The sequence below is a fragment of the Podarcis melisellensis genome (assembly GCF_964234715.1).
Source record: "Podarcis melisellensis genome assembly, chromosome: 13".
NCBI lineage: Eukaryota > Metazoa > Chordata > Lepidosauria > Squamata > Lacertidae > Podarcis > Podarcis melisellensis.
In genome coordinates this window covers 39,279,677-39,307,513 of record NC_138545.1, presented here as the reverse complement: position 1 = coordinate 39,307,513, position 27,837 = coordinate 39,279,677, and the positions used below count along the sequence as shown (strand labels likewise).

At 44.7% G+C, this 27,837-nt stretch overlaps 3 protein-coding genes across 3 annotated transcripts in view; all 3 read left to right on the top strand.

The window, feature by feature from the left end:
* LOC309354367 (vomeronasal type-2 receptor 26-like) overlaps positions 1 to 4,043 on the top strand; it is a 28,932-nt gene extending 24,889 nt beyond the window's left edge. Inside the window, exons 4-5 of the mRNA XM_081884538.1 lie at positions 1,384 to 1,510; positions 3,139 to 4,043. Coding sequence (XP_081740664.1) covers positions 1,384 to 1,510; positions 3,139 to 4,037 — 1,026 coding nt within the window. The 3' untranslated portion in view covers positions 4,038 to 4,043. The remainder of the gene's footprint in view (positions 1 to 1,383; positions 1,511 to 3,138) is intronic.
* Positions 4,044 to 4,911: 868 nt separating this feature from the next.
* Positions 4,912 to 27,641, top strand: LOC309354872 (vomeronasal type-2 receptor 26-like; the record flags this gene model as incomplete). The annotated part of the gene is made up of 7 exons (XM_081885136.1): positions 4,912 to 5,126; positions 6,620 to 6,911; positions 9,075 to 9,932; positions 11,278 to 11,505; positions 25,576 to 25,702; positions 25,978 to 26,399; positions 27,624 to 27,641. The coding sequence occupies 7 exons, from the start codon at positions 4,912 to 4,914 to the stop codon at positions 27,639 to 27,641; spliced, it is 2,160 nt and encodes a 719-aa protein (XP_081741262.1).
* Positions 12,471 to 13,695, top strand: LOC309354265 (vomeronasal type-2 receptor 26-like). Its single transcript, XM_081884384.1, has one exon. The coding sequence runs from the start codon at positions 12,661 to 12,663 to the stop codon at positions 13,552 to 13,554; it is 894 nt and encodes a 297-aa protein (XP_081740510.1). The 5' UTR covers positions 12,471 to 12,660; the 3' UTR covers positions 13,555 to 13,695.
* Positions 27,642 to 27,837: the final 196 nt, after the last annotated feature.

Sequence of the window (27,837 nt, the reverse complement as noted above, 5' to 3'; positions counted from 1 at the left end):
GGGACCGAGTAACGGGAGCTCACCCTGTTGCGGGGATTCAAACCGCCGACCTTCTGATCGGCACGTCCTAGGCTCTGTGGTTTAGACTACAGCGCCACTCGCGTCCCACATTAGCTTTATACTTCATATTAATTATTAGATTCAGTTACCAAATAATAAAAAGATCCTTCTTATATCCAATAGCTTGTCTGCCCTTCCATTCACTGACATCCAAGGAACCCTTTGGTTTCTTGGTGCTTTCCATGGCTGGGTGACCACTAGGTGCTAGACAAGTGAAGAAATGGCCATTATTGCTATTATATTTTATGAAATTCTACACACCGCAGTTTAGAGGCAATTGTAATCTAAAAAACAATGCATAAAATTAGAGTTTTAAACGATTGTCCTTTTGGTTCCATTTCAATGCAGCTCCAGCCATTTCTTAGGAGCATCTCATTTAACAACAGTGCGGGAGAAGAAGTGTCTTTCAATGAGAATCAGGAATTAGAAACTGGATTTGATATTACCAACTTGGTCACTTTCCCAAATAACTCCTTCATCAGAATGAAGGTTGGATGGATGAATTTAGATGCTCCACCAGGAAAAGAGTTTTCCATCAATGAAGACAAAATGGTGTGGCACAGGAGTTTTGACCAGGTGGGGAATATTTCAGCAAATCACAACCTAGAAGTGTCCTAAATTAATGTCATTGCGGCATAGTTGGGGTTTGGATCCTGTGTACTTTTGCACTTACTTCTTACGCAGGCTTGCACAAATGTAGTGAAGCTATCAACTAGATAGGGACGTTATCTTTTGTTCCAGTGCTAAAGAGAATTATTTAAAGATTTGGTGATGAGTTGAGTGGTATCTAAGTCTAACCTGCAGAAAACCTCTTTAGAAAGCAGGCAAGGGGAGCTGGGCCTGCCGATAGACAGGCCGACCTCAGGAGAAAACACTTGGCTGGTTAGGGATAATAATGTTAAAACATGAATGGATCAGAAATTGTACAGCTTCTTCCTTAAATTACACTTAGTCATCTAAAACTGTTCCTTTTAACTGCAGGTTAAAACTCTGGTAAGTTTGCAAAAATGTATTTTTCCAAGCAATTTGGTCATTAAAGTTACTATTCATATCTAATCTCTCCCTTTCAAAAAAGATTCTTCTTGAAATGGCCATAACTTCAACTGGGATATAAAGACATATTTAGTCACATTAGTAACAGATGCCATTATGGCTCTTAGTCTGCAGTAAAATGCATTTGCATTCAAAATATTCTTAGTATTCAGTGTGCCATTTCTCTGATTCACTTAATTGCTCTTGGCCCAGAAAATGGAATTCAGCTTTTCCAAAAGCCAATCATTTTCTGTGCACTTAACTGCTTTCATACTTAATTCAAATTGGCAGGTGCCGCCCCCCTCCCTTTGCAACAAAAAATGCCCTCCTGGTTCCAGCAGAAAGAAGAAGGAGGGGGAGAAATTCTGCTGCTATGACTGCGCCCCATGTCCTGAAGGCAAGATTTCATTTCAGAATGGTATGAGGCACTATATACACCTCGTATTTTTTTGCTCTCAACTGTGCAGTTCCTCACCACAATCAGCCAGTGATCAGGTTTGCAAAGGGACACAGCACTTGGAAAGAGACTCAACCATCAACTAATCACCAGGGCTTGCAAAGTACAGTTTTAACTGCCCTACTCCTAACATCCTAGGTGTGATTTGTCCTAAAAAGCATGATGGGCAAGAAGTTCCCTAGCATTAGATTGCCTGGACAGCGATGGGGGGGGGGGAGTGGAGATTTGCTCTGCCAATGCACCTGTAGAGCACAGGTCTCCCACAGCCCTGCCCTGCCCCCTCACCATCCAGCTAAGCAGCCGAGATCTTGCGGTCAGGAAGGGAGCTCAAGGACACGGCCTTCCCATGCAGCTCACTCCTGAGGAACAACTCTAATACAGCCAGGTTGTGTATATATTATAAAAATAGAATAAATTTTGATGATACGCACTGTCGAGACTCTTTATGTTCAAAACAGTTTGACTTTCATAATCATATAACTGAGAAGAACATATCTACAATCTCATACATATTTCACATTGTTCCTTATAGTGAGTAAAAGTTTCTCTGTATTAACATCTTGGGATCCTCTTTTCAGCAGTCATTCTCTCTCTCTCTCTCTCTCTCTCTCTCTCTCTCTCTCTCTCTCTCTCTCTCTCTCTCTCTCTCTTTCTCTCTCTCTCTCTCACACACACACGTGAAAAAACGACAGTTACTCGAATAGTAGTCACAACAGAATGGAATGCCTCTCTCATGTGATTCACAGTCAGCCAATCAAACGAGAGAGCTACTGCTAAAGGAAAACACGCAAACAACAATTCAACATAAGCAAACATTCCCATTTCACGAAATCAAACCCTTATCCTTAATAGATGAGTCCCTTACTGCTTGTAGTATAAGTAGCTCTCATATACAGACCCCTCACCTGCGATATTCCCCTCAGACAGACATGGCTCAGGAGGCCCTGACCCAGCTCACTGGATCCCTCTTTGGCACTTTCAGCTAGCAACTCCTCAAACCTCTCCCACCCTCATCCTGATCCAACCACCCCTCCAGGACATGTTCTCAGTGCTCATGAAAGTAAGAAGCAGCAATACTCTGCTGTCAGGAGGGGCCTGCAGAGCACCAACCTCCCACACCAACCACTCCTGTGTTTGGCTAGGGACACCTCTCATACATCCAAGTTGAGTTACTGCACAAGTAAAGGTAAAGGGACCCCTGAGCATTAGGTCCAGTCGTGGCCGACTCTGGGGTTGAGGCACTCATCTCGCTTTACTGGCCGAAGGAGCCGGCGTACAGTTTCCGGGTCATGTGGCCAGCATGACTAAGCCACTTCTGGCGAACCAGAGCAGTGCACGGAAACGCCGTTTACCTTCCCGCCGGAGCGGTACCTATTTATCTACTTGCACTTTGACATGCTTTTGAACTGTTAGATTGGCAGCAGCAAGGACTGAGCAACGGGAGCTCACCCCGTTGCAGGGATTCGAACCGCCGACCTCTGATTGGCAAGTCCTAGGCTCTGTGGTTTAACCCACAGCCCACGTCCCACTGCACAAGTAGCTGCCCTCAAATATACTTGATTAACATTCAATTCTTTGTTTTCCCCCAGACATGAATGACTGTGTCGGATGCTCAGAAGGTCACTATCCAAACAAAGACCAAACACAGTGTATTCCAAAGACAATAAGCTTCTTGACGTTCGAAGAACCTTTGGGGATGAGCTTAGCTTTCCTCTCTGCCTTTTTCTCACTGCTCACAATATTGGTCCTAGTCATTTTCATTACACATCAGAACACACCACTCGTCAGGGCCAACAACCGGAATCTGACTTACATGCTCCTCACCTCTCTTCTGCTCTGCTTTCTTTGCCCCTTCATCTTCATCAGCCCCCCGAGCACAGTGACTTGCCTTCTTCGACAAGTGACTTTTGGTATCATTTTCACAGTGACTGTTTCTTGTGTGTTGGCCAAAACCATCACGGTGGTTCTGGCCTTTGGGGCCACCAAACCAGGGTCCAGAATGAGGAAATGGGTGGGGAAAAGACTGGCAAGCACCACTGTGCTTTCTTGTTCCCTTATCCAAATTGGTATTTGTGCTGTGTGGTTAGGAACGTCTCCACCTTTCCCCAGTTCTGACTCGCACTCTGTGATGGACAAAATAATACTGGACTGTAATGAAGGGTCGGTTGTCATGTTTTACTGTGTCCTGGGCTACATGGGCTTCCTTGCCTTTGTCAGTTTTGTTGTAGCATTTTTAGCCCGGAAACTGCCTGACAGCTTTAATGAGGCCAAATTCATCACCTTCAGCATGTTGTTGTTTTGTAGTGTTTGGATCTCCTTTGTTCCAGTGTACCTGAGCACCAAGGGGAAATACATGGTGGCTGTGGAGATCTTCTCCATCTTGGCCTCCAGTGCTGGCTTACTGGGTTTCATCTTTTCCCCCAAATGCTACATCATTGTGTTGCGGCCTGATCTAAATGACAAACAGCAGTTAATAAGGAGGAAATAGTAGTATATCCCACTGCCAGTCTTTTCTTTCAGACTACTCTATAGTTAATATTCATATGCTCTCTGTCATACAGTTATTTTGTATTAATTGGTTTGTACCATTTTTGTTGTCAGCAGTGTCTTCTTTGAGATATCAGACCATTAAAGCCTAGGAATTATCCATGTACTGAAACTTCACATTGGCACTGCTACAGGTGCCACATAGTACCTATTCATTTCATAGTAGATCCGCCCCTGTATAAACCTTGCTACTTTCAAACCGGACCTGCCTTCCCCTAGTTTGTTTTGGTGTAATAGTCAGTAAGCTAAAAATGGGAGGTTCATGCAGGAAGGTTTAGAGGACAGATAATGCATATTCTATGGTCACATGAAGCATTCCTTCTTTGAAAAAAGACAGTCTCACTGTTCTGTTCTTTTCATATTCTTTGTAGTTTACTTTGTGTGCCCTTTGTGTGTCATCTGAGAAATTGACAGAGATGGCTTTTCACGAAACATCACAAAACATGTTTTCCTCCATTCTTCCGATCTTCTCGGCAATAACAGCACCTAGTTATTATCTCATTGGTAATTATCACACTTGTCATCACTGAATCTCCTTTGGATAAGGTCCTCATAGATTTCGAGAGAATACTAGTCAAAGACTAGTATTAAAGAATCCCTTCCTGCCATTTCAAACAATGGGGAGGGCAGAGGAGGAGGCAGGATTTCCACTTTTCATCTAGAGACTTGTAAGACAGTCTTTTAATCTGTGGATTGGTGGAATGACATGGCATTTGTGTGAGGGCAAAAGATTCCAGTGAGGTTGGTTCTGAAGCTAACAGACATGTTCTCGATGGAAGTAAAGGTGTGTGACTAGAAGGAACATTTGCCTCAGTATGCTGCTGATTATTGTGTCCATCCTCTCCTTTCTGCCACATGTGGTGTGCAAACATAACAAACGTTGCGCCACCAATCATTCGCTCAGGATTCCACATGAATTCTATCAGCCTGGTGACTTTATAATTGGTGGACTTGCTTCTCATATCTTTGGCTCTTTTGCTAAAGAAGACTTCAGAGAAATCCTTATCACCCAACAAGTCCGTACTTTCTTGTAAGTAGTAATCAAGTACACATCAAGGAATCATTCGATTCTGATTCCCCATTCCTAATATTGCTTACTCAGAAACAAGCCCCCATGATTTAAGTGGGATTCCTTCTCCCCCAGCAGAGGTAGGAATAAGAATTAGATGCTAAGCTGAGGAAGGGAAATGGTGATCTGAAACTGCTAGTAAGATGAGATAGCTTGGACTTGCTGATCAGTTTTGTTCCCCCATTTCCTCCCTCCTCTTCACAATTCTCTTCCAGGCAGTGCTTCATTAGAGGAGCAAAGGTTTAGTCTTACTTGGAAATCTGAGCTTCCGCTGTGGAAGCCCTTCTTGAAATGAGGGGCTTCTGAATGCACTGAAGAGCCAAAGAGGTAAGAGAAAGCAGAGTCCCCAAACAGGTGCAAACACCAGAGTCACTTTCAGATGACTTGTTTATTTAGCATTCATCCATATTAGACAGTGTTGGCTTTTTAATGAGCACTCATTCTGATTTGTTTGTGTGGAGCTTCAATGATGTGTGAAGCTTGCATTGTCCCACACTTCGCACTGAATTTCCTCATAGGTGTTAGAATCACAACCCAAAACATTGGCAACCTGGAAGCACCCTTGGAGAAGTAATCAACATCCAACTGTTGAAAGCTTCCAGTACCCACCACCAGGCAGGAGGAGAGATATAGGGGATGGGGGAGGTGACAGGATACTCCCCAAAGTGCAAGTGGTAAAATAGCTCTCTGGCTTCACTTTGAGTTCTTGAGAGAGGCTTGCTTTGACCCCACAGTGTGTTATGGTGAGGGATGGGGAGAGAAATAGAAATTCCACCTGCTTCTATGCTCTCCACAGCACCATCCTGATTTCAGAGGTAAGGGTGCATGTTGGAGATAAAGTGAGGTGCCCTTCTCTGGTCTGAACATTAAACCAATCCTGAGAAGAGCTTTGTGTGAGGAATCTTACAAATGTAAACAAATTATGCATAGCTCTGATGAGGTAAAGAGTGGCAGCCAATTCAGTAGATACTCTTGTAAGAGCAGCCACACTACAGTATAGGCAAAGGCTCCCAAAGGATAGCATGTTGGAAAAGAGGTGTGAGCCCTTCCCTGGTCTATCCCTTGGAATATTAAGCCAAGGCTGAGAAGAGTTTTTGGTGAGGAATCTTAAAAGCTCATCTTACCTTTGAAGTAGGGTTTTTAGAGCCCCATTTGTTCTCCTCCAAGCCAGGCTATGAAAAACACACATAGCACCCTAAGTTGAAAATATGTCAAGTTGAAAATGTTTCACGGGTCTAGAAATGTTGATTACTATCCTACCTCTCTCTCCTCATTTTCAAACGGATCTGAACCAACAAAAGAGTTCTCTGCTAAGATTGATACAAAGCTCTTAAAGGGGCAGGGCATCCTAAGCAGCAGATAGCATTGGAGGAGCAGCAGCATTCTAGCCTAGGAGCAATTTTCCAATGGCTTGCATATCTCTCAGTTATACATCATTAAATTATCCATTGCAGTATTATGCCTAAGAACTATCAGCATATTCTGGCTTTGGAGTTTGCGGTCAAGGAGATCAATGAGAACCCTACGATCTTGCCTAATATCACCTTGGGATTCCACATCTATGACAGTTACACCAATAAAAGGATGACCTACCGGGCCATTCTGGACCTTATTTCTATGCATCCCAGAGATGTACCCAACTACAGGTGCGGAATCGAAAAAAATCTGATGGCTGTCATTGGGGGACTTGACTTTGGAACATCCGTCTATACAGCAACCATATTGGGTGTCTACAAGATTCCCCAGGTAAAATACTGATTTGGGCTCTTCACAGGTCACTTATTATCTTTCCTAACCAGTGTCCGCCGTTTCCGTGCGCTGCTCTGGTTCGCCAGAAGCGGCTTAGTCCTGCTGGCCACATGACCCGGAAGCTGTACGCCGGCTCCCTCGGCCTATAAAGCGAGATGAGCACTGCAACCCCAGAGTCGGTCATGACTGGACCTAATGGTCAGGGGTCCCGTTACCTTTTACCTTTAACCAGTGTTCACCCAGTGTTCGCCATAGCTCAGCCCAGGCACCTCTCAGTTGGGCAACATTGCCATTCTATGAGAACAAGAGAGAAGTTCATGGTGGGCTCCAGCACCTCTTTTTCTAGAAAAATAGCACTGGGTTTTAAAAACGTAATTTAATGGTTAGTCACTTTAGGAGGATTTCTATATTTAAAGGGTTTAGATATAAAACAATATAAATAGCTAATATATATATATTTTTATAAGTTCACCTTGTATCTGAAAGAAAACATTATTGGTGCCTAGTGAGCAACAAATGGGTTGCTGTGACCAAAAGGTTGTCTCTGATGTCACCTTTTACACTTTCCATGAGGAGGAAAGAGAGAGAATAGCCTGTCGACATGCAGAGGGCTGGGAGGCCAGCTGGCTAGCCCCGGCTGGGCCGTCTCCTTCCAGTGGCCCGGTGCGAAGACCATCGCCTCTGCTCCGACATAAATCAGTGACCTGGGATTCACAGCCAGTGCACACTATCAGCAGATCGAACTGTGCACATGCAATAGGTCTGAGGCTTGTGGAAGCATACTACAACTAAAGATTTATTAATCATAAATCAGGACAAAGAAACATGTCATCTCTCTCTCACATGTTGTCTCAGAGAGAACAGCAAAAGCAAAAGAAATACACACAACGGAAGTTCCCAGCATACTGTGCTGGAATGTAAACAGACATGTGATACATGACAATCCCATGTCTGTTCCTTAAGGTGGATTGAAAATGTCAACATAGCCTCTGCCAGGGCCGTCCCTACCATAGTATCAAGTGAACAACCGTATCAGGCCGTTTGTGATGGCCTGGGATTCGGACTCGGAGGCTGAACCTGAGGAATCCCAGCCTGCACAGGATTCCCCGCCTCCAGAACCAGCTAAGCCAGGGCTGAGGCTTCAGCCTGAAGGGTCCTCACCTGTGCTGTATTCTCAGGTGCAGGTACCAGCTGAGCCTGCTCTGGCTCCTGAGGGAATGGAGGACCCATTGCCTGCAGGTGCTCCACTCTCAGCCCCGTCAGGGGAAGCTGAGGTGGCCTCTGGGTCTGGTAACCCTCCAGCCTCTCCTGAGCTGCAGAGGCTCAGGACAGAGAGGCGGGGGGAACTAAGTTCACGCAGAAGGAGTGCTTGCTTCCAGGCCAGGAGGGGTGAATCACCTGTGGATCGGGGCTGCCCTATGCCTCAGGGCAGATAAAAGCCAGCCAGGCCCAGTCCCAAGTTGTGGGAGCAGCATTGTTGGTAGCCAGTTCCTGCCTGCACCCTGTCCTGCTTGTCTGCCAGAGCTCCTGACCTCACCTGACTCCCTGCCTTGGCCCCAGCTTCAGCTTTGATGGACTGCCTTCATACTGCACCCTCGACCTCGGACTGGACTCGGACCTCACCTCACAGTTAACCCACGGGACCAGCACACTGTTCTTCTTAAATCAGTGCTAGGGGCTGGGTTCCCACATGTGTGAGCTTTTAGAGGGGCACATGTCGATGGTAGTTGGGGCAAGAGACATCCCTCTAGTTCTGTAGGCTGCACTTTAGCCATGCAAACGCCAGATGTTTCCAAATCAACCTCTCTCTATCCAGGCAAGCAAGAGGCAGTATTACTGTTGAGAGACACATAATAGCCAAGTATCTGAACTGGAGGGGTGTGTGGCACAGGATGAGTGAGACATGTGTCCTGGGGGTAAGCTCATGGAGTATCCCAAGGGCAGCATAAGGCCCTGGGTATGAGGTTACTCATCCTTCTACAATCCAGTGTGTATGACTTTTTCTTGGATGTTGGAGCTATGTATGCAACACAGCCTCTCCTGGCTCCTATCGTGGGAAATGCAGTTTTCTCTCCCACTCTTTTTGACAGAAAAGACACCGCATATGAGTTCCTTCTACTACATCCGTGAACCAATTTATATTTCTTCATTTCCTTTCAGCTCAGTTATGGCTCCTTTGCTCCACAGAACACGGACCAAAGCCGATCCACTCCCTTCTACCGGATGGTGCCCAGCGATGACCATCAGTTCACTGGGATTGTTGAGTTACTTGTCCACTTTTCATGGACGTGGGTAGGGTTACTTGTGGCCAATAATGAGAGTGGAGAGAAGTGTATGCAGACTCTGCAACCTCTGCTTTCCAGGAAGAATATTTGCTTGGCCTTCTTAGAGAGAACTCCCCAAACTAGTTATGAATATAATAACGTTCATTTGCAGTATCTCCAAGTGAATCAAGTGATTGTGAAGAGCAAAGCCAGTGCTGTTATTTTCTGCGGGAATTCTGCATCCATACTTGCCTTACAACCAATGTTAGCACAATGTGAAAGGGAAAATGTGGCTGGGACACCTATGAGGAAAGTATGGATTCTGACTGCTCAGCTCGATTTCATAGGAACCACTTATCCAACAAGATGGGATATGCAAGTCTTCCAAGGTTCCATCTCCTTTACAGTTCATTCCAATGAGGTGCAAAGATTCAGAGACTTTCTTCAGCTCCTAAACCCCTTTGAGGAAAATGGAGATGACTTTCTCAAGCAGTTCTGGACCCTGGTGTTTCGCTGTTTATTTCCAAACTCCAACACAGAGGAGAAGCCCAGTGAAAGCTGCACCGGAGAGGAGAAGCTGGAGGAGCTCCCTTCATCTGATTTTGAGATGAGCATGACTGCCCACAGCTACAGTGTCTATAATGCTGTCTATGCCATGGCACATGCTTTACATAACACATTGTTGCACAGGTCCAAGCAGAGGGCAGCGATGGAAGGAGAGACGCAGGAGCTACCAAAACTGCAAGCTTGGCAGGTACTGACTACCATTTGACATGGGCAGGATCATGATGTCCAGGGGTCATGATGGTTTTTCCAAGACACAATATATTGGAAGTGACTGTCTAAGTCAGGCTTCCTCAACCTTGGCCCCCCATATGTTTTTGGCCTAGAACTCCCATGATCCCTAGCTAGCAGGACCAGTGGTCAGGGATGATGGGAACTGTAGTCTCAAAACATCTGGAGGGCCAAGGTTGTGGGCGAGATCCCATCTCTCCTCATTGCCCACGGTGTCTGCCAGAACTGCAAAGCCATTGCAGATAGGGATTTGAAAAGGGAAGATATCATTTGCCAGGAAATAGACCTCATTCTCTGATCGTTTATGTAGGAATTAAACAGTAGTTCCTATTTACAGAGTTATGTGGAGGAGAGCTTGGGTTGTTTGACCCTTTAAGTAGTTCCCTTTCCCCTCCTTTCAAAACTATGCAATGGACTCTCTTTAACATTTTAAACAGAGAATAACTTTTACGCAGTGTACTTGCACGGGTTAGATTAAATATACCAAACAGGCAGGTGTTCCTAATGTTACCAATACATCTGACATAGATTTGAACCTAAGAGAAAAATTGCTACAGACTGACTAACTCTGAGACAAGAAGCAGTATAACAGAACAAAACTGCTGCTCTGTTAAGACTGTTCATAACTGCCATAATTGTACCAACTGAAATAAGTGACTCTAGCACAGGACATCACAGAGTTCTCTAGCCCTTGTGAGCATCAAGCCTTTCCTTAGCATTTTGGATGCTTTCAACTCACAGTTTAGGGGCTGGGGGAGTGAGGTCCTCCATTGCTCTTTCCCTTTTACAAGCTCTCATCCCCTTACGCTGCTATTGGGGGCCTTTAAGACACTTATTGGTTAGTTATAAAAGTCCTGCCAAGCCAACAATTCCGGTGGCTTCTCCAATTGCTCTGTGGTTTTTCCGACTAGGGAGAGGGGAGGAAGGAGAAAGTTTTAGCCACCAGTGTTTCTTGTAGTGAAGTGGGCAACAATGAATTCAGTGCCTTTGATGATGAATTTGTTGTGCAAGACAGTTCAGAGTGGAATGGCAAGATGTTATTGAGACTTTTTGGGGCTACTGCATCTGGAATCAAAAGCTTTCACTCTGTGGCTTCAGCCCTTGTAATTGTTTCTTGTTCAGCAGGGAACTAGGTGCTTTAGCTTATTTAAAAGGTCTAGAAACCACCCTTCAAAAGATTTAAAGCTCTAGTCTGAGCTTTAAAATCCCTGCCATTTACAGGCAGACTCTGCCCCAAACTGAGTTCAGTAAGGAGTGACATTCGGGCTTTAATTCAGTGGTCCTTTGTTTCCCTTTCAATGCAGCTTCACCCCTTTCTTAGGAGTGTCTCATTTAACAACAGTGCTGGAGAAAAAGTGTCTTTTGGTGAAAACAGGGAATTAGAAACTGGATTTGATATTACAAACTTGGTCATTTCCCCAAATAACTCCTATGTGAGAATCAAGGTTGGGAGGATAGATCTGGAGGCTCCCCCAGGAAAGCAATTTTCCATTCATGAGGACAAAATGGTGTGGCATAAACGTTTTCTCCAGGTGAGGAATGACAGCAATGTCCATGAGATGTGGGTAAACAAAATATTATTGCATTGCAGATCATGAGTCTAGTGTGTTCCTATCAAAGTGTGGTACATATCTTGAAGCACATGTGGAACATGGAATCCTTATTTTGCTTTTTTATGTTTTTTATTTTTTTAGGACCTGTTGCCCAGTATGTTTTCTAGGTATTCATACTACACCCCTGATTGCTCCTTGTCTTTGGCAGGAAGATAAGAAGAAAGCTTTTAAAAGGAGTCAGCTGAAGCCTCTTTTCAGTTGGGAAATGTGATAATAACACAATGTGCCAAATCCCAGAAAGGCTTCTAAGCATGTTCAGACATGTGTCTTAGACTGCTCCTTACACCCCCCTACTCAGCACAGGAAGATCAGAGGGGGAACAAGTACACCAAGGATGTCTCTGGACATTGGGTACAGGGCTGGTGAATATCCACCCACTCCTCAATTTTAGCCCCTGCGCATTTTCTGTAGTGCCTGAAGGAGGCTCAAAAGAAAGCCATTTTAAGCACCTCTCCACCCCCCAGTTGTGGATAGTGGTATTTTTCACCCTGAGTTGGTTCTAAGGAGGTCATTCGCACCTCTTAGTCAATACTAAAATCCCACTGCGCATACAATACTGAGAATGCTTGGCATGTCATGCGTTCCTAATTGTAGCTGAGATAATGGGAGGCAAAGATCCTATACAGCTATATGTGCTAAACTGTTCCCATGCTTATTCCAATGGGCAGGTTCCACCCTGTTCTGTGTGTAACCCAAGTTGCCCTCCTGGATCCAGAAAGATAAAGAAGGAGGGGGAGAAATTCTGCTGCTATGATTGTGCTCCATGTCCCCAAGGAAGGATAGCTTCCCAGAAGGGTAAGAGACACAACTCTCCCCCCTCACACACTACAGTGGCCAGGCCATCCCGATCCAAATACCTCCACAGTTGACATACCAGATGAAGATGGTAAGAGGCACCAGTAGCTACACATGCTAGTTGGCTTGGGGTTCAAACACATTGCATTGTATCTGGTTTGTTGGGAAATACCTAAGATATTTCCGATTTCATCCTAAGAGGTCCGTATTGGAGGAATTTGTATTTGCTCTTTAAGACATGATGAGTCTGCATCTAATCTTTCCTTATTTACCTCAGACATGAATGACTGTACTGGGTGCTCAGAAGATCACTACGCAAACAAGGACCAAACGCAATGCATTCGAAAGACAATCAGCTTCCTGACTTTTGGAGAACCACTCGGGATGTGCATATCATTCCTCTCTCTCCTTCTCTTTCTGCTCACACTTTTGGTCCTAGTAATCTTTGCTAAGCATCAAGACACACCACTCGTCAGGGCCAACAATCGAGATCTGACCTACACTCTCCTCACCTCTCTCCTCCTTTGCTTTCTCTGCCCCTTCATCTTCCTCAGCCAACCAGACAGAGTGAGCTGCCTGCTCCGACAAATGACTTTTGGTGTTGTTTTCACTGTGACTGTTTCTTGTGTGTTGGCTAAAACCGTCACTGTTGTTTTGGCCTTTGTGGCCACCAGACCAGGATCCAGAATGAGGAAATGGGTAGGGAAAAGACTGGCAAGTGCCATTGTGTTGACTTGTACTATTATCCAAGCTGGTATTTGCACTGTGTGGCTGGGAACCTCTCCTCCATTTCCCCATTTTGACAAGCTTTATGTGACAGGAGAAATCATTCTGGAATGTAATGAAGGGTCAGCTGCCATGTTTTACTGTGTCCTGGGCTACATGGGCTTCCTGGCCGTTGTCAGTTTTGTTGTAGCATTTTTAGCCAGGAAACTGCCTGACAGCTTTAATGAAGCCAAATTCATCACCTTCAGCATGTTGTTGTTTTGTAGTGTTTGGATCTCCTTTGTTCCAGTATACCTGAGCTCCAAGGGAAAACACATGGTGGCTGTGGAGATCTTCTCCATCTTGGCCTCCAGTGCTGGCTTAATGGGTTCAATCTTTGCCCCCAAATGTTACATTATTATGCTGAGGCCTGACCAGAACACCAGAGGGCAATTAATTAGAAACTGAATGAGAGCGAAAAATAATAATTTTACTGGTGTGGCATTCAAAACCAACCAATCAACCTGTTTGTGTTCCCTTTTTGGTGGTGTTCCAGGTCTGTTGCTTAATGGATGATACTTCACAAATGGTACCAGAACATTTATTTCCTATCACAGAACACCTCAGGTTGTAGTCTTACAATCATCTCCATTGAAATTAATGAAATTCACCATGTGTATCTAGGATTACTGTTTTAATAAAATATTCTAGTATGCAAAGGAAGCAATCACATACAAAAGAAGATGGCATAAAGCAAGTCCAGGATAGGATATACCAGTGCAAACTATTCCAGATGCAAGCCCAATTCAGCAGCAGCACTCTTGTGGCCTGAGCAGGCCTAACTTGGCAAAAGAGAACAAACCTCTAAAGTATTGTTGGAGTTATAACATCCTATTTGACAGCTTAACGGACAGGACATTTATTTACTTATTTAGCCTATCTCCCTCTACAGTGGTACTTCGGGTTACATACGCTTCAGGTTACATACGCTTCAGGTTACAGACTCCACGAACCCAGAAATATTACCACCGGTTAAGAACTTTGCTTCAAAATGAGAACAGAAATCGTTCTCCGGCGGTACGGCAGTAGCAGGAGGTCCCATTAGCTAAAGTGGTGCTTTAGGTGAAGAACAGTTTCAGGTTAAGAACAGACCTCCGGAACGAATTAAGTACTTAACCCGAGGTACCACTGTACTCTGGTTCTATTCCTGGACCTGCTCTTGGAACGGCCCCTTTCCAGGTTTTATTCCTCACTTAAAATTTTTTGGACATGGCTCAACTGGCTGGGTTCTGGCTGAGGAAGGATGGGGAAAATTTGCTGGTATGTCTGTAGCTGAGCTGATGATGAGAGAGTTACACTAGCATAGCTTGGCTGCAGCAGGAATCTCCCAGCTCAGCCAGAGACCCACTAGACAGTGGCATAGCATGGGTGGGTTGGGGGTCTGGGGGCTGTTGCCCCAGGCGCACAATTGGGGAGGGGAGCAAATAGGCACCGCCTGCAGAGATCCCTGTCGCACCTTGCCTGGCTCCAGCAGCGATAAATACTATGGAATGGACATTGCTAATGCAAATATCAAGTTTAGCTTTGTGCCCATGTGGTGCAGTCGTTAGAATATTGCACTTAGAACAAGAAGGCATGTATTCATAGCCTTGCTAAAATGGCCCCAACCAATACGATGTAATAGAACAAAAAAGCCAAGTCAATGGCTATACAAAAATGTGTCTCAGTACTTTGAAATACTGTAAGATAGTCCTAAATGCACCTTGACATTGCCTTTGTTAGGAACATTCTTGCACACAGATATTTGCTGACAACACAGTGTGCTACCTAAAACTTGGCAAGAGGAGATTTATCCAGAAGTGAAGTTCACAACTGTTTGTTCTATTTCCTAAACCTTTGCTCAGCCATGAAACTTTGAGGATGGTCTGAGGAAGGCCACTATGGCACCATAAAGACATATGTGTGAACTTGAATGGATGCTGGGCGGTGTGTGTGTGTGTGTGACAGAGATTGCTTTTCATGAAACATCACAAAATATGTTTTCCTCCATTCTTCCGATCTTCTCGGCAATAACAGCACCTAGTTATTATCTCATTGGTAATTATCACACTTGTCATCATTGAATCTCCTTTGGATAAGGTCCTCATAGATTTGGAGAGAATACTAGTCAAAGACTAGTATTAAAGAATCCCTTCCTGTCATTTCAAACAATGGGGAGGGCAGAGGAGGAGGCAGGATTTCCACTTTTCACCTGGAGAGTTGTAAGACAGTCTTTTAATCTGTGGATTGGTGGAATGACCTGGCATTTGTGTGAGGGCAAAAGATTCTAGTGAGGTTGGTTCTGAAGCTATCAGGCATGTTCTCGATGGAAGTAAAGGTGTGTGACTAGAAGGAACATTTGCCTCAGTATGCTGCTGATTATTGTGTCCATCCTCTCCTTTCTGCCACATGTGGTGTGCAAACATAACAACCGTTGCACCACCAATCATTCGCTCAGGATTCCCCATGAATTCTATCAGCCTGGTGACTTTATACTTGGTGGACTTGCTTCTCATATCTTTGGCTCTTTTGCTAAAGAAGACTTCAGAGAAATCCTTATCACCCAACAAGTCCGTACTTTCTTGTAAGTAGTAATCAAGTACACATCAAGGAATCATTTGATTCTGATTCCCCATTCCTAATATTGCTTACTCAGAAACAAGCCCCCCTGATTTCAGTGGGATTCCTCCTCCCCCAGCAGAAGTAGGAATAAGAATTAGGTGCTAAGCTGAGGAAGGGAAATGGTGATCTGAAACTGCTAGTAAGATGAGATAGCTTGGACTTGCTGATCAGTTTTGTTCCCCCATTTCCTCCCCCCTCTTCACAATTCTCTTCCAGGCAGTGCTTCATTAGAGGAGCAAAGGTTTAGTCTTACTTGGAAATCTGAGCTTCCGCTGTGGAAGCCCTTCTTGAAATGAGGGGCTTCTGAATGCACTGAAGAGCCAAAGAGGTAAGAGAAAGCAGAGCCCCCAAACAGGTGCAAACACCAGAGTCACTTTCAGATGACTTGTTTATTTAGCATTCATCCATATTAGACAGTGTTGGCTTTTTAATGAGCACTCATTCTGATTTGTTTGTGTGGAGCTTCAATGATGTGTGAAGCTTGCATTGTCCCACACTTCGCACTGAATTTCCTCATAGGTGTTAGAATCACAACCCAAAACATTGGCAACCTGGAAGCACCCTTGGAGAAGTAATCAACATCCAACTGTTGAAAGCTTCCAGTACCCATCACCAGGCAGGAGGGGAGATATAGGGGATGGGGGAGGTGACAGGATACTCCCCAAAGTGCAAGTGGTAAAATAGCTCTCTGGCTTCACTTTGAGTTCTTGAGAGAGGCTTGCTTTGACCCCACAGTGTGTTATGGTGAGGGATGGGGAGAGAAATAGAAATTCCACCTGTTTCTATGCTCTCCACAGCACCATCCTGATTTCAGAGGTAAGGGTGCATGTTGGAGATAAAGTGAGGTGCCCTTCTCTGGTCTGAACATTAAAGCAATCCTGAGAAGAGTTTTGGGTGAGGAATCTAACACATGTAACAAATTATGCACAGTTCTGATGAGGTAAAGAGTGGCAGCCAATTCAGTAGACACTCTTGTAAGAGAAACCACACTACAGAATAGGAATAGGTTACCAAGGGGTAGGATGTTAGAGAAAAGGTGTGAACCCTTCCCTGGTCTAAATAGTAAACCAAGCCTGAGAAGAGTTTCTGGTGAGGAATCTTCCCTGGTCTATCCCTTGGAATATTAAGCCAAGGCTGAGAAGAGTTTTTGGTGAGGAATCTTAAAAGCTCATCTTACCTTTGAAGTAGGGTTTTTAGAGCCCCATTTGTTCTCCTCCAAGCCAGGCTATGACAAACACACATAGCACCCTAAGTTGAAAATATGTCAAGTTGAATATGTTTCACGGATCTAGAAATGTTGGTTCCTATCCTACCTCTCTCTCCTCATTTTCAAATGGATCTGAACCAACAAAAGAGTTCTCTCTAAGATTGATACAAAGCTCTTAAGGGGGGGGGGCATCCTAAGCAGCAGATAGCATTGGAGGAGCAGCAGCATTCTAGCCTAGGAGCAATTTTCCAATGGCTTGCATATCTCTCAGTTATACATCATTAAATTATCCATTGCAGTATTATGCCTAAGAACTATCAGCATATCCTGGCCTTGGTGTTTGCTGTCAAGGATATCAATGAGAACCCCACGATCTTGCCTAATATCACCTTGGGATTCCACATCTATGACAGTTACACCAATAATAGGATGACCTATCGGGCCATTCTGGACCTTATTTCCATGCATCCCAGAGATGTACCCAACTACAGGTGCGAAATTGAAAAAAATCTGATGGCTGTCATTGGGGGACTTGACTTTGGAACATCCGTCTACATAGCAACCATATTGGGTGTCTACAAGATTCCCCAGGTAAAATACTGATTTGGGCTCTTCACAGCTCACTTATTATTATCTTTCCTAACCAGTGTTCGGCATTTCCGTGCGCTGCTCTGGTTCACCAGAAGCGGCTGAGTCCTGCTGGCCACATGACCCGGAAGCTGTACGCCGGCTCCCTCGGCCTATAAAGTGAGGTTAGCACCGCAACCCTACAGTTGGTCATGACTGGACCTAATGGTCAGAGGTCCTTTTACCCTTTATCTTTAACCAGTGTTCACCCAGTGTTCGCCATAGCTCAGCGCAGGCACCGCTCAGTTCGGCACCAATGCCATTCTATGAGAACATAGTTCAGTAGTTCATGGTGGGCTCCAGCACCTCTTTTTCTAGAAAAATAGCACTGGGTTTTAAAGACGTGATTTAATGGTAAGTCACTTTAGGAGGATTTCTATATTTAAAGGATTTAGATATTAAAAAATATAAATAGCTAAAATATTTTTTTTGTATAAGTTTGCCTTGTATCTGAAAGTAAACATGATTGGTGTCTGGTGAGCAACAAATGGGTTGCTGTGACCAAAAGGTTGTCTCTGATGTCACCTTTTACACCTTCCATGAGGAGGAAAGAGAGAGAATAGCCTCCGCCAGGGCCGTCCCTTCCATTGTATCAAGTGAACAACCATATCAGGCCGTTCTACAATCCAGTGTCTATGACTCTTTTTTTGGATGTTGGAGCTATGTATGCAACACAGCCTCTCCTGGTTCCTATCTCGGGAAATGCAATTTTCTCTCCCACTCTTTTTGACATATGAGTTCCTTCTACTACATCCATGAACCAATTTATATTTCTTCATTTCCTTTCAGCTCAGTTATGGCTCCTTTGCTTCACAGAACACGGATCAAAGCCGACACACTCCCTTCTACCGGATGGTGCCCTGCGATGACCATCAGTACACTGGGATTGTTGAGTTACTTGTCCACTTTTCATGGACGTGGGTAGGATTACTTGCGGCCAATAATGAGAGTGGAGAGAAGTGTATGCAGACGCTGCAACCTCTGCTTTCCAGTAAACATATTTGCTTAGCCTTCTTAGAGAGAACTCCCCAAGCTAGTTATGAGTATAATAACGTTCATTTACTGAACCTCCAAGTGAATCAAGTGATTGTGAAGAGCAAAGCCAGTGCTGTTATTTTATGCGGGGTTTCTGTATCCATACTTGCCTTTCAACCCATGTTAGCACAATGGGAAGGGGAAAATGTGGCTGGGACACCTATGAGGAAAGTGTGGATTCTGACTGCTCAGCTTGATTTCATAGGAATCACTTATCCAAAAAGATGGGATATGCAAGTCTTCCAAGGTTCCATCTCCTTTACAGTTCATTCCAATGAGGTGCAAAGATTCAGAGCCTTTCTTCAGCTCCTAAACCCCTTTGAGGAAAATGGAGATGGTTTTCTCAAGCAGTTCTGGACCCTGGTGTTTCGCTGTTTATTTCCAAACACCAACATGGAGGAGAAGCCCAGTGGAAGCTGCACCGGAGAGGAGAAGCTGGAGGAGCTCCCTTCATCTGATTTTGAGATGAGCATGACTGCCCACAGCTACAGTGTCTATAATGCTGTCTATGCCATGGCACATGCTTTACATAACACATTGTTGCACAGGTCCAAGCAGAGGGCAGCGATGGAAGGAGAGATGCAGGAGCTTCCGAAGCTGCAATCTTGGCAGGTACTGATTACCATTTGACATGGGCGGGATCATGACGTCCAGTCAGGCTTCTTCAACCTTGGCCCCCCCGATGTTTTTGACCTACAACTCCCATGATCCCTAGCTAGCCAGACAAGTGGTCAGGGATCACAATTCACACAGAATTTTTGTTTAAGGTTTTTGGCATAATTTTGGCCACAACTTTATTAAAATTCATAAATGTGAGTGGTTGCTTAGGAACTGGTTACGACTATCTGTCCCCGCCCAGGGACAGAACTGACTTCCAGATTCCATTGAAAGCCAGTAAGGGAAAACAATATTGGGGAGAAAATGGAGCTGGGCACCATAGCCTCACCTCTTCCCCCCCGCATGCTCCCAGGGGCTTGCGTGGCCTAAGCCCCATGCCAGGGATTCGGACGAAAGCATGGCGAGACCCTGGATTCCTTTAATGGAATTCCCTTGCAGCAGAAGCATTGGAGAGGCAGGGACAGCTAACCCTTACCCCTCCACCAACCAATTTTTAACCAATGCCTAACTGCAACTTACAAGTTGTGACCATTTGCTACGCAGTAGGCAAAAACCAAATGGCACCAGCCAATCAGCCAAATGGACAAATTTCCCACCAGGCCCCTGCCCCAAAAGCAGACGACCCCATGACAGGAATAGCAAGGTCAAATGCAAGAGCCCTAAATTAGGGAGGGTGGGCAGGTGAATGCTCAATGTTGTGTGCCCTGTATATAAAACCTTTGGTCCATTCCACAAATTGGCAACATCAAAATTTCCCCAGTAACCCAAACAGCCCAATCCCTGCCAATGGCCATCTAAACGATCTCACCCAGCAACAGAGGGGTGGCCTGTCAGACCCCACCGCAGCTCATGCTTTCCATGAAGGAGAACACCCTTAGGCAGGAAATTGTCCTCAATCTCCCCTTCATGGATCACTGCCTTGCCGTGGCGAAGGGGCTTGAATAACTCGGAGAAGCTATGAGCCATGCCGTGCAGGGCCACCCAAGATGGACAGGTCATAGTGGAGAGTTTTGACCAAACGTGATCCACCTGGAGCAGGAACCGGCAAGCCACTCCAGTATCCCTGCCAAGAAAACTCCATGGACAAAGACAAAAGACATATAAAAGTTATGACGCTGGAAGATGAGCCCCTCAGGTCGGAAGGCGTCCAATATGCTACTGAGGAAGAGCGGAGGACAAGTACAAGTAGATTCAGAGCTGATGAAGCCGAAAGGACGCTCAGTTGCGGATATGCCTGGAAGCGAAAGGAAAGTCCAATGCTGTAAAGAAAAATATTGTATAGGAACCTGGAATGTAAGAACCATGAACCTTGGTAAGTTGGATGTGGTAAAAAATGAGATGGCAAGAATAAATATTGACATCCTGGGCATCAGTGAACTAAAATGGACGGGAATGGGCGAATTCAGTTTGGATGGCCATCATATGTACTACTGTGGGCAAGAATCCCGTAAAAGAAATGGAGTGGCCCTCCTAGTCAACAAAAGAGTGGCAAAAGCTGTATTGGGATGCAATCTCAAAAATGATAGAATGATCTCGATAAGAATCCAAGGCAGACCTTTTAACATCACAGTAATCCAAGTTTATGCACCAACCACTGGTGCTGAAGAAACGGAAATTGACCAATTCTATGAAGACTTACAACACCTTATAGAAGTGACACCAAAGAAGGATGTTCTTCTCATTATAGGGGATTGGAATGCTAAAGTAGGGAGTCAAGAGATAAAAGGAACAACTGGGAAGTTTGACCTTGGAGTTCAAAACGAAGCAGGGCAAAGGTTAATAGAGTTCTGCCAAGAGAACAAGCTGGTCATCACAAACACTCTTTTCCAACAACACAAGAGACGACTCTACACATGGACATCACCAGATGGGCAGCATTGAAATCAGATTGATTCTCTGCAGCCAAAGATGGAGAAGCTCTATACAGTCAGCAAAAACAAGACCTGGAGCGGACTGTGGCTCAGAACATCAGCTTCTTATAGCAAAATTCAAGCTTAAACTGAAGAAGGTAGGAAAAACCACTGGGCCGGTAAGATACAATCTAAGTCAAATCCCTTATGAATACACAGTGGAAGTGAGGAACAGGTTTAAGGATTTAGATTTGGTGGACAGAGTGCCTGAAGAACTATGGATGGAGGCTGGCAACATTATACAGGAGGCAGCAACGAAAACCATCCCAATGAAAAGGAAATGCAAGAAAGCAAAGTGGCTGTCCATTGAGGCCTTACAAATAGCGGGGGAGAGAAGGCAAGCAAAATGCGAGGGAGATAGTGAAAGATACAGGAAATTGAATGCAGATTTCCAAAAAATAGCAAGGAGAGACAAGAAGGCCTTCTTAAATGAGCAATGCAAAGAAATAGAGGAAAACAACAGAATGGGAAGAACCAGAGATCTGTTCAAGAAAATTGGAGATATGAAAGGGACATTTCGTACAAAGATTACCATAATAAAGGACAAAAGTGGTAAGGACCTAACAGAAGCAGAAGACATCAAGAAGAGGTGGCAAGAATACACAGAGGAATTATACCAGAATGGGTGGCTCGTACACCCCAGGTAGTGTGGTTGCTGACCTTGAGCCAGACATCCTGGAGAGTGAAGTCAAATGGGCCTTAGAAAGCACTGCAAATAACAAGGCCAGTGGAAGTGATGGTATTCCAGCTGAACTACTTAAAATTTTAAAAGATGATGCTGTTAAGGTGCTACACTCAATATGCCAGCAAGTTTGGGAAACTCAGCAGTGGCCAGAGGATTGGAGAAGATCAGTCTACATCCCAATCCCAAAGAAGGGCAGTGCCAAAGAATGCTCCAACTACCGCACAATTGCACTCATTTCACACGCTAGCAAGGTTATGCTTAAAATTCTACAAGGAAGGCTCAAGCAGTATATGGACCAAGAACTCCCAGAAGTGCAAGATGGATTTAGAAGAGGCAGAGGAACCAGACACCAAATTGCAAACATGCGCTGGATTATGGAGAAAGCTAGAGAGTTCCAGAAAGACATCTACTTTTGCTTCATTGACTATGCAAAAGCCTTTGACTGTGTCGACCACAGCAAACTATGGCAAGTTCTTAAAGAAATGGGAGTGCCTGATCACCTCATCTGTCTCCTGAGAAATCTCTATGTGGGACAAGAAGCTACAGTTAGAACTGGATATGGAACAACTGATTGGTTCAAAATTGGGAAAGGAGTACGGCAAGGCTGTATATTGTCTCCCTGCTTATTTAACTTATATGCAGAATTCATCATGCGAAAGGCTGGGCTGGATGAATCCCAAGCCGGAATTAAGATTGCCGGAAGAAATATCAACAACCTCAGATATGCAGATGACACAACCTTGATGGCAGAAAGTGAGGAGGAATTAAATAACCTTTTAATGAGGGTGAAAGAGGAGAGTGCAAAATATGGTCTGAAGCTCAACATGAAAAAACAACCCATGAAGATCATGGCCACTGGGCCCATCACCTCCTGGCAAATAGAAGGGGAAGAAATGGAGGCAGTGAGAGATTTTACTTTCTTGGGCTCCATGATCACTGCAGATGGTGACAGCAGTCACGAAATTAAAAGACGCCTGCTCCTTGGGAGAAAGGCGATGGCAAACCTAGACAGCATCTTAAAAATCAGAGACATCACCTTGCCAACAAAGGTCCGTATAGTTAAAGCCATGGTTTTCCCAGTAGTGATGTATGGAAGAGAGAGCTGGACCATAAAGAAGGCTGATCGCCAAAGAATTGATGCTTTTGAATTATGGTGCTGGAGGAGACTCTTGAGAGTCCCATGGACTGCAAGAAGATTAAACCTATCCATTCTTAAGGAAATTAGCCCTGAGTGCTCACTGGAAGGACAGATTGTGAAACTGAGGCTCCAATACTTTGGCCACCTCATGAGAAGAGAAGACTCCCTGGAAAAGACCCTGATGTTGGAAAAGATGGAGGGCACAAGGAGAAGGGGACGACAGAGGACGAGATGGTTGGACAGTGCTCTCGAAGCTACAAACATGAGTCTGACCAAACTGCGGGAGACAGTGGAAGACAGAAGTGCCTGGCGTGCTCTGGTCCATGGGGTCACGAAGAGTCGGACACGACTAAACGACTAAACAACAGACCTCAATCTTTGATCGTTTATATGGGAATTAAACACTAGTTTCTATTTACAGAGTTATGTGGAAAAGAGCTTGGGTTGTTTGACCCTTTAAATAGTTCCCTTTCCCCTCCTATAAAAACTATGCAATTGACTCTCTTTTATATTTTAAACAGAGAATAACTTTTACTCAGTGTACTTGTACGGGTTAGATTAAATATACCAGACAGACAGGTGTTCCTTATGTTACCAATACATCTCACATAGATTTGAATCTAAGACCAAAATTGATACAGACTGACTAACTCTCAGACAGGGAGCAGCATAAAAGGAACAAAACTGCTGCTCTGTTAACTGTTCATAACTGCCATAGTTGTACCAACTGAAATAAGTGCCTCTGGCACAGGACATCACAGAGTTCTCTAGCCCTTGTGAGCATTAAGCCTTTCCTTAGCATTTTGGATGCTTTCATCTCACAGTTTAGGGGCTGGGGGAGTGAGGTCCTCCATTGCTCTTTCCTTTTACAAGCTCTCATCCCCTTATGCTGCTATTGGGGGCCTTTAAGACACTTACTGGTTAACTGGAAAAGTCCTACCTAGCCAGCAATTCCAGTGGCTTCTCCAATTGCTCTGTGGTTCTTCCGACCAGGGAGAGGGGAGGAAGGAGAAAGTTTTAGCCACCAGTGTTTCTTGTAGTGAAGTGGGCAACAATGAATTCGGTGCCTTTGATGATGAATTTGTTGTGCAAGACGGTTCAGAGTGGAATGGCAATATGTTATTGAGACCTTTGGGGGCTACTGCATCTGGAATCAAAACTTCCACCCTTGGCTTCAGCCCTTGTAATTGTTTCTTGTTCAGCAGGGAACTAGGTGCTTTAGCTTATTTAAAAGGTCTAGAAACCACCCTTCAAAAGATTTAAAGCCATAGTCTGAGCTTTAAAATCCCTGTCATTTACAGGCAGACTCTGCCCCAAACTGAGTTCAGTAAGGAGTGACATTCGGGCTTTAATTCAGTGCTCCTTTGTTTCCCTTTCAATGCAGCTTCACCCCTTTCTTAGGAGTGTCTCATTTAACAACAGTGCTGGAGAAAAAGTGTCTTTTGGTGAAAACAGGGAATTAGAAACTGGATTTGATATTACAAACTTGGTCACTTTCCCAAATAACTCCTATGTGAGAATCAAGGTTGGGAGGATAGATCTGGAGGCTCCCCCAGGAAAGCAATTTTCGATTCATGAGGACAAAATTGTGTGGCATAAAAGTTTTCTCCAGGTGAGGAATGACAGCAATATCCATGAGATGTGGGTAAACAAAATATTATTGCATTGCAGATCATGAGTCTAGAGTGTGATACATATCTTGAGGCACATGTGGAACATGGACTCCTTATTTTACTTTTGTTTTCTTTTAATAGAAGGTTAGGACCTGTTACCCGTTTGGGTTCAGCATTGTTTTGATCAAATCATAATGATAAATTTGCATGTTTTCTAGGTATTCATACTACACCCCTGATTGCTCCTTGTCTTTGGCAGGAAGATATGAAGGAAGCTTCTAAAAGGAGTCAGCTGAAGCATCTTTTCAGTTGGGAAATGTGATAATAACACAATGTTCCAAATCCCAGAGAGGCTTCCATGCATGTTCAGACATGTGTGTTAGACTGCTCCTTATACCCCCCTACTAAGCACAGGAAGATCAGAGGGGGAACAAGTACACCAAGGATGTCTCTGGACATTGGGTACAGGGCTGGTGAATATTACCCCACTCCACAATTTGAACCCCCGTGCATTTTTTCCAGTTCCTGAAAGAGGCTCAAAACAAAGCCGTTTTAAGCACTTCCCCATCCCCCAATTGTGGATAGTGGTATTTTTCACCCTGAGTTGGTCCTAAGGAGATCATTCGCACCTCTTAGTCAACACTAAAAACATGCCTTTCTAATTGTAGCTGAGATAATGGGAGTAAAAGATCTTATACAGTGGACGCTTGGGTTGCGAACATGATCCGTGCGGGATGCATGTTTGCAACCCACAGCATTCGCAACCCACGTCTGTGCATGCGCCGATTGCAATTCGGTATTTCTACGCATGCGTAAAGTGCAATTTAGCACTTTGGCACATGCGTGACTGTTGAAACCCGGCAGTAACCCTTCCAGTACCTCTGGGTTTCGGCAGTCCGCCACCCAAAAAAACGCAACCTGAAACGGACGCAACATGAAGTATGAATGTACATTTATATGTGCTAAACTGTTCATATGCTTATTCCAATGGGCAGGTTCCACCCCATTCTGTGTGTAACCCAAGTTGCCCTCCTGGATCCAGAAAGATAAAGAAGGAGGGGGAGAAATTCTGCTGCTATGATTGTGCTCCATGTCCCCAAGGAAGGATAGCTTCCCAGAAGGGTAAGAGACAACTCTCCCCTCTCACACACTACAGTGGCCAGGCCATCCTGATCCAAATACCTCCACAGTTGACATACCAGATGAAGATGGTAAGAGGCACCAGTAGCTACACATGCTAGTTGGCTTGGGGTTCAAACACATTGCATTGTATCTGGTTTGTTGGGAAATATCTAAGATATTTCCAATTTCATCCTAAGAGGTCCATATTGGAGGAATTTGTAGTTGCTCTTTAAGACATGATGAGTCTGCATCTAATCTTTTCTTTTTTACCTCAGACATGAATGACTGCATTGGATGCTCAGAAGATCACTACCCAAACAAGGACCAAACACAATGCATTCCAAAGTCCATCAGTTTCCTGACTTTTGGAGAACCACTCGGGATGTCCATAGCATTTCTCTCTCTCCTTTTCTTTCTGCTCACACTTTTGGTCCTAGTCATCTTCGCTAGGCATCAAGACACACCCCTCGTCAGGGCCAACAATCGAGATCTGACCTACACTCTCCTCACGTCTCTCCTGCTCTGCTTTCTCTGCCCCTTCATCTTCCTCAGCCAACCAGACAGAGTCACCTGCCTTATCCGACAAATGACTTTTGGTGTCGTTTTCACTGTGACTGTTTCTTGTGTGTTGGCTAAAACGGTCACCGTTGTTTTGGCCTTTGTGGCCACCAAACCAGGATCCAGAATGAGGAAATGGGTAGGGAAAAGACTGGCAAGTGCCATTGTGTTGACTTGTACTATTATCCAAGCTGGTATTTGCACTGTGTGGCTGGGAACCTCTCCCCCATTCCCCCATTTTGACAAGCTTTATGTGACGGGAGAAATCATTCTGGAATGTAATGAAGGGTCAGCTGCCCTGTTTTACTGTGTCCTGGGCTACATGGGCTTCCTGGCCATTGTCAGCTTTGCTGTAGCATTTTTAGCCAGGAAACTGCCTGACAGCTTTAATGAAGCCAAATTTATCACCTTCAGCATGTTGTTGTTTTGTAGTGTTTGGATCTCCTTTGTTCCGGTCTACCTGAGCTCCAAGGGAAAACACATGGTGGCTGTGGAGATCTTCTCCATCTTGGCCTCCAGTGCTGGCTTAATGGGTTCCATCTTTGCCCCCAAATGCTACATTATTATGCTGAGGCCTGACCAGAACACCAGAGGGCAATTAATTAGAATCTGAATGGGAGCGAAAAGTAATAATTTTACCGGTGTTCTCTTTTTGGTGGTGTTCCAGGACTGTTGCGTAATGGATGATACTTCACAAATAGTACCGGAACATTCATTTCCTTTCATAGAACACCTCAGGTTGTAGTCTTATAATTACTTGGGAATCATCTCCATTGAAATTAATGAAATTCACTATGTGTATATACAGTTTTAATAAAATATTCTAGTATGCAAAGGAAGCAATCACATACAAAAGAAGATGGCGTAAAGCAAGTCCAGCATAAGATATACAAGTGTAAACTACTCCAGACGCAAGCCCAATTCAGCAGCAGCACTCTTGTGGCCTGAGCAGGCCTAACTTGGCAAAAGAGAACAAAGTATTGTTGGAGTTATAACATCCTATTTGACAGCTTAACTTACTCCGCTTTGCCAAGTTACATGATGAAACGGACAGGACATTTATTTACTTACTTAGCCTATCTTCCTCTACAGTGGTTCCTGGGGTTACATACGCTTCAGGTTACAGACTCCACAAACCCAGAAATATTACCTCAGGTTAAGAACTCTGCTTCAAAATGAGAACAGAAATCGTCCTCCGGCGGCACGGCAGCAGCAGGAGGTCCCATTAGCTAAAGTGGTGCTTCAGGTGAAGAACAGTTTCAGGTTAAGAACAGACCTCCGGAACGAATTAAGTACTTAACCCGAGGTACCACTGTACTCTGGTTCTATTCCTGGACCTGCTCTGGGAACGGCCCCTTTCCAGGTTTTATTCCTCGCTTAAAATTTTTTGGACATGGCTCAACTGGCTGGGTTCTGGCTGAGGAAGGATGGGGAAAATTTGCTGGCATATCTGTAGCTGAACTGATGATGAGAGAGTTACACTAGCATAGCTTGGCTGCAGCAGGGATCTCTCAGCGAGACCAGAGACCCACTAGACAGTGGCGTAGCATGCGGGGGGGGGGAGGGCTGTTTCCCCA